Source organism: Haplochromis burtoni, unplaced genomic scaffold (genome assembly GCF_018398535.1).
Source record: "Haplochromis burtoni strain Fernald_Lab_line unplaced genomic scaffold, NCSU_Asbu1 Contig_310, whole genome shotgun sequence".
Taxonomy (NCBI): Eukaryota; Metazoa; Chordata; class Actinopteri; order Cichliformes; family Cichlidae; genus Haplochromis; species Haplochromis burtoni.
Genome location: NW_024582671.1, coordinates 699,919 through 710,068, shown reverse-complemented (window position 1 = coordinate 710,068; position 10,150 = coordinate 699,919). Strand labels below are relative to the sequence as shown.

Genomic DNA, 10,150 nt, shown 5'->3' with positions numbered 1-10,150 from the left:
CTCGTTACTGGGATTTAGATAGGGTCGTTACTCGTTACTTCGCGTGGTGGCATCGCGGAGCTTCCACAGATTCAGTAACATTAGCAAGTGGATGAAGGAAAGGGACGCAGAAGGAAAAGAGACCCGAGGCGGCCGCCGGTCCAAGTGTGAACTGAACTTCAGGTAAGAAGTTATGACCTGCAGTCTCTCTGGGTCAGATATGAACCAAGTTTAGGTGGAGTTTATTTTCGTTATTCTGACTTTTTCCGTACTGCGTGCTAGCTAGCATGACGGAGTTTCTATACAGCTGGGTGGTGCTATGATGTTAACGATGTTAAACTTTATTTTGTTCATAAGTTATTAGAGTTGCCAACCGTCCCGTCTGGTATTCAGAGAAAATATTACGCGTTTCGTATTGAGGTGAAAAGGAACAGTTTGTCCCGTAATTCAGCTACAATGAAAAAGACACAAAGCTGGAGTTATTCTGTGTCTTTGCTGCACAGCTGCCTCTTCTCTCATTCTCCCCCCTCCCTCTCCTGTTTCTACTTCAATCATGAAACTGATCAATGATCAGCTGATCGCTCTCTTGTTTGTTTATCGCCCACTTTGCGCCAGAAAGAGGAAACCAGCTGGATGTCGCGCTAAACAACAGCAGCACGTTTAAGCTTGATCAGCTGTTGTTAGAATTTATTTAATATTAATTTCTAGTATCAGCTGATGTTTGCTGGAGCCACAGCTGTAAAGCTGCTGGTCATGATATCGGTTTGGTATATCTGGTGAGAGGGAAACATGAAGATGAAACCAGGAGATGTCCTTACTGGATCATCAGAGCTGAACAGGTGATGGAGAAACAGGTTTACCTTTTAGGTGACATGAATGAGTTGAAGGGAAGTTATGAACTGTTTCTGAGAGACAAATAACACCAGGATCCTTTTTTAGGTAGCTGACAGCTGGTAACTGTGCAGGGGCGGGTCTAGCAAAGTGTTGCCAGGGGGGCAGGTAGGGCATTAACAGGGAGAGGGGGGCACAAAGAAATACTTTTCTTTCTTATTCTCATTTAAAATGTCTAGCTTTTAAAAAATAATTATCTGAATCTTACAACAAACGATTGATAGATTGATGCATATATACCATCAGAACAGTGAACATCACTGTCACAACAGTGTTTATTTTCATTCAAAGGCTTTAACGCGTTCCTGATTTTGGCATAATAACTAGTTACCGTGCTCGTTACCACAATAATAACGTAGTTACTGTAACGCGTTACTTAATAACGCGTTAGTCCCAACACTGGTCATCAGTGATGTTTCTGATATACTGAGCGTGTTATCGATGCTGCCGGCAGAGCGCCAGTGAGTGAAGGTCACGCTCACGTGTCTAATCACTGATCACACTTCCTGAAGTCAAATAAAAGACCTCTCTAACAAAAGCCTGGAAACACAGAATCAGGCCGAGCTAAAATTCTTTCCCCGCGTGACCACGTCACCAAGTTCCTGTCACATGACCAGAACTTGTTCATGTGACAGGAACTCGGTAACTCAGTGATGCTCGGTGAACTCGTTTGTGTCAAAAGCTCGTTTGTTGCTTCCACTGTCAGCAGGACGGTGTCCTCGCTTGTATTCAAAGCTCAACATCGCTCAACCGCTGCCGTGTCCTCGGGTTTACCTGACACCCGCTGACCAATCAGCATTTGGCCATTTAAATGGCGTCGCTGCGGTCTGGCTTGGGCCGTGAGGGGTTTGTGAAGCAGGCGCTGCTAAGCAACAGCCTCCTGCCTCCCAGGCCTCTGACCGCCGAGGACGCTGGGAAAGTTCTCACCTCATTCAGGAGGAGCAGCGAGGCACAAAACAACTTTATTTAAGCTCCAGGCCTGAAACACAAAGAAGTTAAAGGCTCCTGGAAAAGAGGAGGCGAGCGGCGTGAATGATTCATGAGGGGCCGAATGCTGCACACACACACACACAGTCTGAATTGTGTATGTGTGTGTGTGTCTGTGTGCGCGCAGAGCGGGGGTCAGTGTGGAAATGAAGCCCGAGCTGCAGCGGGTGCTGGAGTCCAGGAGGAGAGATCAGCTGATCAAACAGAGGAAGGAGGAGGACGAGGCTCGCAGGAAGGTTTCTCCTCTGGAGGCCGAACTGCTGAAGAGACACAAGAAGCTGGAGGAGGTAACACACACAGACACACACACCAGTGAATCACAGCGATGTGAAATTAAAAAAGCTGTGACGCTCTGTGTGTCACTTTACACAAGTTCAAAGACTTTCACATCGTTTCTCCGAAAGCTGATTCTGTTCATCTGGACGTTTTCCGTGGGAGAAACGTTTCGTCTGTACATTTGCATGATGACTGAAACCAGCCCACTGAAGGAACAATGGGCTGTCCAGCTGTTTATAAACGTGCTGTTTATAAGGTTGGAAACCTGCAGTCAGCTGAGACTGAAGAAAGCTGCATGATGACGAAACGCTTCTCCCACTGAAAACGTCCAAACGAACAGAATCAACCTTTGGAGACCTGGATGCAGCGTCAAGACGCTTCTCATCGTTTCTTCATGAAGTGCTCGCTGTGTGTGTGTCTGTGTGTGTGTGTCTGTGTGTGTCTGTCTGTGTGTGTGTGTGTGTGTGTGTGTGTGTGTGTGTTGTCGTGTGCTGTTGTCTGTGTGTGTGTGCTGTGTGTGTGTGTCTGTGTGTGTCTGTGTGTGTGTGTGTGTGTGTTGTGTGTGTGTGTGTGTCTGTGTGTGTGTGTGTCTGTCGTGTGTGTGTGTGTGTGTCTTTTGTTGTGTGTGTGTGTGTGTGTGTGTGTGTCTGTGTTGCTGTGTGTGTCGTGGGTGTGGGTGTGTCTGTTGTGTGTGTGTGTGTGTGTGTGTTGTGTGTGTGTCTGTGTGTGTGTGTCTGTGTGTGTGTGTGTGCGTATGTGTGTGATGTGTGTTTTGTGTCGGTTGTGTGTGTGTCGTGTCTGTGTTGTGTGTGTGGTCTGTGTGTGTGTGTGTGTCTGTGTGTGTGTGTCGTGTGTGTGTTGTTGTGTGTGTGTGTCTGTGTGTGTGTGTGTCTTGTTGTTGTGTGTGTGTCGTGTGTCTGTGTGTCTTGCTGTGTCTCTGTTCGGTGTGTGTCTTTTGTGTGTGTGTCTGTGTGTGTGTGTCTGTGTGTGTGTGTCTGTGTCGTGTGTCTGTGTGTGTCTGTGTGTGTGTGTGTGTGAGTTGTGTGTGTGCTGTGTCTGTGTGCTGTGTGTGTGTGTCGTGTGTGTGTGTGTCTGTGTGTTGTCTGTGTGTTGTGTTTGTGTCTGTGTGTGTTGTGTGTGTGTGTGTGTTGTGTGTGTGTCTGTGTGTGTGCTGTGTGTGTGTGTGTGTGTGTGCTGATGTGTGTCGGTGTGTGTAGTGTTCTGTGTAGTCTGTGTGTGTGTGTGTGTGTGTGTTGTGTCTGTGTGTGTGTGTGACTGTGTGTTTGTGTGTTTGTGTGTGTCTGTGTGTTGTCTGTGCTGTGTCTGTGTGTGTGTCTGTGTCTTGTGTGTCGTGTCTGTGTGTGTCTGTCTGTGTGTGTGTGTGTGTGTGTGTGTGTGTGTGTGTTGTTGTGTGTGTGTGTGTGTGTGTGTGTGTCTGTGTGTCTGTGTGTGTGTCTGTGTGTGATGTGTGTGTGTGTGTGTGTGTGTGTGTCTGTGTGTGTGTGTGTGTGTGTGTGTGTGTCTGTGTGTCTGTGTGTGCTGTGTGTGTGTGTGTGTGTGTGTGTGTCTGTGTGTCTGTGTGTCGTGTGTCTTGTGTGTGTGTTGTGTGTGGACTGAGTGTGTATGTGTGTGTAGGTGTGTTATGTGTCACAGTCATGTTGGTGTGTTGTGTTGTGTGATGTGTGTGTGTGCTTTGTGTGGTGTGTGTGTGTGTGTCGTGTTTGTGTGTGTGTGTGTTGTGTGCTGTGTCTGTGTCGGTGTGTGTTGTATTGTGTGTGTGTGTGTGTGTGTGTGTGTCTTTGTGTGTGTGTGTCTCTGTGTGTGTTGTGTGTCGTGTGTGTCTGTGTGTGTGTGTGTGTGTGTGTGTGTGTGTGTCTTGTGTAGTTAGTGTGCTGTCTTGTGTAGTTAGTGTGTGTGTCTTGTGTAGTTTGTGTGTGTGCCTGTGTGTGTGTTCTGTGTATGTGTGTGTGTGTGTGTGTGTGTGTGTGTGTAGTGGTGTGTGTGTGTGTGTGTGTCTGTGTGTGTCTGTGTGTGTGTCTGTGTGTCTGTGTGTGTGTGTGTGTGTGTTGCTCTTCATCACCACCTTTCTCTTTACATTGGAGCTTTGTCGTCTCGATCACAGCTTATCATTGTGTACCTGCAGTCGTTCTTGTGCGCTCACCTGAAGCATGTAAACCTGTGGCAGCAGTCGCAGGATGAGAAGCGCGTCGCTGCTCAGTCGGCGTTAAAGCAGCAGGTTTTCTGTATGCTGCGTGTGCTGCCCATGACCTTTGACCCTGGTCTTGCTGATCTGAGGGGGGTGAATCCAGATGTTTCTGCGTGTTTGTGTCCTCAGCTGGAGAGACAGCAGGAGCAGGAAGACCTGAGAGCCCCCGAGTTCGTCAAAGTCAAGGAGAACCTGAGGAGGACGTCTGTTCAGGGCAAAGAGGAGAAGGAGGTGTAGAGGCAGCGGGAGCGGAGACGGCGAGCGTCCAAAGACACAGGTGCCGGCAGCTGGACGGCTGTGATGCCTCTCGGCAGCTCGGGTCGGTGGTTCTGAATCAGGACGCTACAGAGCAACACGAGCAAACGACAACTGCCTCTGTGAACAGATACGTGCGACTAAAGCGAGGAGACAGCAGGAGGCGCTGCTGCACAGATAGGGAAGGACTCTTGAACCTGTGCTGGTTTGAGTCTGAGGCTACGTCCACACTAATGCGTTTTCATTCGTTTTCTCTCCATTTTGGCCTCCCGTCCTCACCGAGACGCCGTTTTCCCCAAAGGAAAACGCAGCGTTTTCAAAACGCTCTCGAAAACGCACACATTTGAAGACGGTGCTTTCCCGTCGCAGTGTGGACAGCGAGAAGGGAGACTTTTGAAAACGATGACACATGTTAGTCACGTGATGCAGTCATGTGACCAGTTAAACTAAGATAGCGGAGGGCGTTACACAGCAGCTGTTTCGTTTGACAGTCCTATTAAAGATGAACATCAGTCTGCACGCGCTCCAGAGAGCTTTTCTTCACATTCTTTAATTCTCACTTGCTTTTGCAACTTTTTACTTTTGTGTTACTCGCAGCAACGACTCCACTTCATTGTTAGTCCGTTTGAAAAACTCGCTGCTTTTCCTGCGACGTTTCAAAGAGCAGGAAAGTAAATAAGCGGCAGACAGAAATGAGGCAGGCCGAATCTTCTTGCGCTTCATGCGCAGCACTGGAACGTCAGCGTTTGCAGCTATTTCAGTGTGGACGCACAACTCTGTGAAAATGACTGAAAACGCTTGTGTGGACGCGGAGCGTCTTCAGACGAAAACGCCATTTCTATCCGGGCCAGTGTGGACGTTGCCTGAGTGTGTTGTTTGCTCTCCTGCACTGAACTTGTGCCTAGGCTCACCTGTGAGACTCTCACAGATCAGATACTGTGATCACTTTGTCCTTCCTCTCTCATCTTCACCATGCTAATCACATAGATTGACGAAACACTGACATGACTACAAACCTTAGTGAGCTTCCTTTATCTGTGGCACATTTTACAGTTTCATTAGAGATTTATTAGAGATTTTAAGCTCTAACTCAGACTCATGTGATTCGAGCCTGCGAGCTCCTCTCGGGGAAGCCTTACTTCCTGTGCTCACGGGACTCTGACGGGATAATCTTTGTGCAATTTAGACTTTTACTGTGGAGACGGGGATTCAAATTGTACTGTTTGTATTTGTGTCTTTTATCGTGTTCAGCCTGACGCCTCTCACGTGTCTGTTGATCAATAAAGAACTAACCCTGCTGTCTGGTTTCTCCTGCAGATTTCATTTAAAGTGTGAAACTGTGCTGCTGACACCACCTCCTCTCATGCTGCTCTGCTCTACGTTCCCTATGTCACGTACAGCATCGTCTGCAAACATGAGCATCACCTGTTGCCTCCTGCTGGATGATCCACAGCTGCTAGAGGAAACCTGACCTTACACATCTGGATCACATTAAGAATAGGGTCTGCAGTCCTTTATTTCTCAGTCACTTTGCCGTCAGAGCTTCTCTGAGCTTCAGTGCTTCTTTTGTTACCTGTTTGCCTGCAGTGCTGGTCTCCTGCACGTCTTCATTGTCCTGCACTGGCTGCCTCAGCGCAGGAATTTAGTGTCTTTTTATCAATAAGAACAGATTTATATGGATGAAATGTCATTCTTAGCTTCAAGTGAAAGAAACGGAGAAAACAAGGTGTCTAAAAATGACTTATATGAGAGACAAAAACCACCAGTAAAGAAAGAATCAATCATTTACATGTTAGTGATGGTGAATATAAAGCTGAAACCACAGAGGAGGAGCCGAGGAAACGTTTTCCCTCACATTCCTGATGTTGTGCCATTTGGGTGGAGCTGAGTTCTGTTTATCCAGCAGGTGGCGCTGTGCTCCTGCTCAGCCTGTGAGTGGAAGAAGTTTGAGTTCAACTAACTCGAATGATCGTTTGTGTTTTATGTTTAAAACAAAGAATCATGTGAAGCTTTCAGTTGAATTGTATTTTATTTGTCAGTTTGGAGGCCTGACACCCCTCCGGGCACCTTTGTGAGCGCTTATTCTGAAGCATTTTAAACAGGAAGTAAGGTGCAGTGTTCTCCAGTTAGAACTGTTCTTTGTACAGGTGTGTAAATCGTACTTTAGGCTGAGGCTAATTACTGGAGAAAGGAAAAGTTGTGATCATCAGAAAAGGTTAATGAGGGGCCACCAAACACCTGAGCCCAGGAGTGTGTAAGTCGGCGGTCTGGCCATGGTTCACGCCTCACTCTGCAGGGGTCACCAGTCTGATCTGATAAACAACATCTGCTTTATTTCCATTTCCTCACCTGTTCTTAACTCCAGCGCAGACACATCTGGACTGTTTGGAAGTGTTTTCACTCCTGGAGCTAACAGTTTCACAAAGCACCTGGTTGCATGTGTGAGTGCAGGTAATGATGGCGAAGATTCCCATGCTCACCTTTCAGAAGAAGCTGGTTCTCGCCAGACAGACGTGCAGAGAGCGTGAGAAAGCTTCGCGCCTGTTACGAATGCTGCTCTCACAGAACCACACGCTTTAAAGATGACAGAGCTACTGTGACTTCACCTGCTGGTTTCTGAAAGATCACATCCAGATGTTTTCCATTATCGCCATCTTGGAAAAGCGAGGGATGGAGCTACCTGTTAAAAACCTTTTTTTAACAGATGTATTTAATCAGGAAGTCCTGTGAGGATGACTACACTCTGATTCCAACTCGCTAAGTTTAAAACAAGGCTGTGCAGTCTCCATATTTCTGTTCCTGCTGGTTGCTGGATGCAAAACTTCTGTTCAAGCATTACTGAATTCAGATTTTACGAGCTGGCAGATGATTCCTGCTTATTTTTAAAGGAGAAAGATGAAAACCCCGAAGCAGTGAACCTTTCTCTGTAGTGTAAAGCGTGTCCTTTTCACACTGAAAGGCTGTTTTTTGCTTTGTGTACTTCACACAGGTTGAAAATACCGTCTCATATTTGGAGATTACTCCATTGAACGCTACCCCAACAGAGGTCGATTATCTTGTTAATAATTTCACCTCCTCACTACGTACGACTCTGGATACTGTCGCTCCTGTGAAAACTAAGGTCTCAAATCAGAAGTACCTGACTCCGTGGTATAATTCTCAAACACGTAGCCTAAAGCAGACGACTCGTAATCTGGAGAGGAAATGGCGTCACAAATTTAGAGGATCATCATTTAGCCTGGAGAAATAGTTTGCTGCTTTATAAGAAAGCCCTCCGCAAAGCCAGAACATCTTACTATTCATCACTGATTGAAGAAAATAAGAACAACCCCAGGTTTCTCTTCAGCTCTGTAGCCAGGCTGACAAACAGTCAGAGCTCTGTGGAGCCAACCATCCCTTTAACGTTAACTAGTAATGACTTCATGAACTTCTTCACAAATAAAATTTTTATCATTAGAGAAAAAATTACCCATAATCATCTCTCTGTGGGGAAAAAGGAGCATATCTGCATGAAGCTGACAGAGGCAACAAACCAATCGCATCCATTTCAGTTGTCAAATCATCAAATTCACCTCTTCGCTTGTTCGTGCACCTGCACAGCTTCCTTCCTTATTTCATTTTAAATAAGCACGTCATAACGGCCTCAGCAGTCACTGCAACTATGTTCCATGCAGCTCTGGTTCCCTGCAAACGAGGCTGAAACCCTGACACCATCCCCCGGGTCAAAGGGCAAACTCACAGCTGAACTCTGAACGCCACCCTGCTGTAATAAAAACGACTTCCTGTGGAGTTGTTCCTGTATGAGCTCATCATTATGATCTATAGTAACTGATCAAAGTGTGTTTGAGTATAATGTCCTTTGTTGTGTTACAGGATTTAGGATTCATGTTCAGGTCAACTGGGATCAGTGATGATGGAGGAATTTTACTGCACTCACAGAATTCCTAAACAGGAAAGATGCTCCACTGGATCACAGCAGGAAATAACAAACTGAGATTTGATTTTTTTATCTTATATTGGACAGATTTATTCAATGAGGTAAATTATTGTGACATCACAGGGTGATCGAACAATTAGCAGTTCACAGTAAAAACCAACAATCAGCTGAGAGAATGTTAATTAGTGGCTCAACAATCCTGAGGAGGGAGGGCGAGGGAGGGCGCTGCAGGCCCGCTAACCAAAATAATCCAGTGTGAGCTCAGGTTCAAGTGTTTGTCTCTGAAAACAGCGAGGCAGATACATGAGAGGAGGCTGAAGGAGAATCAGTCTGCTTTGGATTTAACAAATAACTCCTGTGACAGAAACCAGTGAGCACTGTGCAAAGGTCTGAGGGTCTGAGGATTAGGACTCAGGTGGAGCTCGGGATTCATCTACAGGAGAGCTGCATCATTACAAACTGAAGTCTGTGTGAACAGGTGACCTGGACGATGTGCAGAAGTACAGGAACGCCATTTACCGTCTGATCACGAGCCGTCCCACGTTACTGTGACACATGCATGTATGCGTGCTTGGCTTTCTAGTTTAATGGCAACACTGAGGGTGAGGGTTAGGGCCCCATTAATCTGACACACTAACACTTTTATTTGTCACAGATTCAGCAGAGAGAAGTCACTTCTAACACCGGGTTTAGAAAATATAGTGGCAAAGTAAAGTGCACATTTTGTAGTCCATCATCTATAAATTGTAGTTTCAACATTGTGGACATATACTCGTCTCTCACAGCGGTGAGACAAGTATGAGGCTGTTCCAGTTCTCAGCACACAGTTCTTCTCTTTTCTTAAGTTTTTAGCGATTCTCCTACCCACGTTTCCAATACTGGAAATGTGACTGAGGTCAAGGAACAGAGGTTAGAAGTAGGAGATAGGAGGGACTTTTGGAACACACCCTTGGAGTCTCTTTTCCCCCACCTTTGAGTCCAGGCCAGGTGTGGTTTCTCCTCGCTCCGGGCGTGGGTGGGTTCTCTCTCTGCAGTCAGGCCTCAGCTGGAGTCACCTCTGACATTTAAGGACCAGCTCAAGCATCCAATCCTTGCCAGATTTCAGGGTTAGGGTTAGGGGTTAGGGTCAGTCGGCTTCTTTATCGTTTCCTCGACTTCTCTGCACCAACTCTGTTCTCTCCCTGTTTCTGCTTTAACCAGCCTGGCTCATCAAGCCACTACTTATCTTCCTTCTCACTGTTGCCAAAGTGCTTGCTCAAAAGGGGTCATATGATTGTTGGGGCTTTCTTTGTTTGACTACACTTCTCCAGTCCGAAAGACATTCTAGTGTCCTTGCTGTAGATTCTAGTGGTGTGGATCAGCGAATTGATGTCTCGTTCACTCTTGGCATACAAGTTGATGTCATCCATGTAGAGGTGGCGACTGACGATTGCTTCGTTCCGTAGTCGGATTCATGGCCAGTTGTGTCGATGATCTCACTGAGGGGGTTCAACCTGGAACAGCAGTGGAACAGAGCATCTCCTTGGTAGGGCCCACACTTGATGATGACTTTTGCTGTGTGTTTGATGTATCCAGTATTGTACGCCACATCCCCACTGAGTTCCTGATGAAGGCTCTTA

At 46.6% G+C, this 10,150-nt stretch overlaps 1 protein-coding gene across 1 annotated transcript in view; it reads left to right on the top strand.

Moving 5' to 3' along the window:
- The window catches only part of si:ch211-236d3.4 (actin-associated protein FAM107A), an 18,151-nt gene extending 12,259 nt beyond the window's left edge, over positions 1-5,892 (top strand). The window contains exons 3-4 of the mRNA XM_005942230.3: positions 1,985-2,144; positions 4,469-5,892. Coding sequence (XP_005942292.1) covers positions 1,985-2,144; positions 4,469-4,576 — 268 coding nt within the window. The 3' untranslated portion in view covers positions 4,577-5,892. The remainder of the gene's footprint in view (positions 1-1,984; positions 2,145-4,468) is intronic.
- The last annotated feature ends 4,258 nt before the right edge of the window (positions 5,893-10,150 follow it).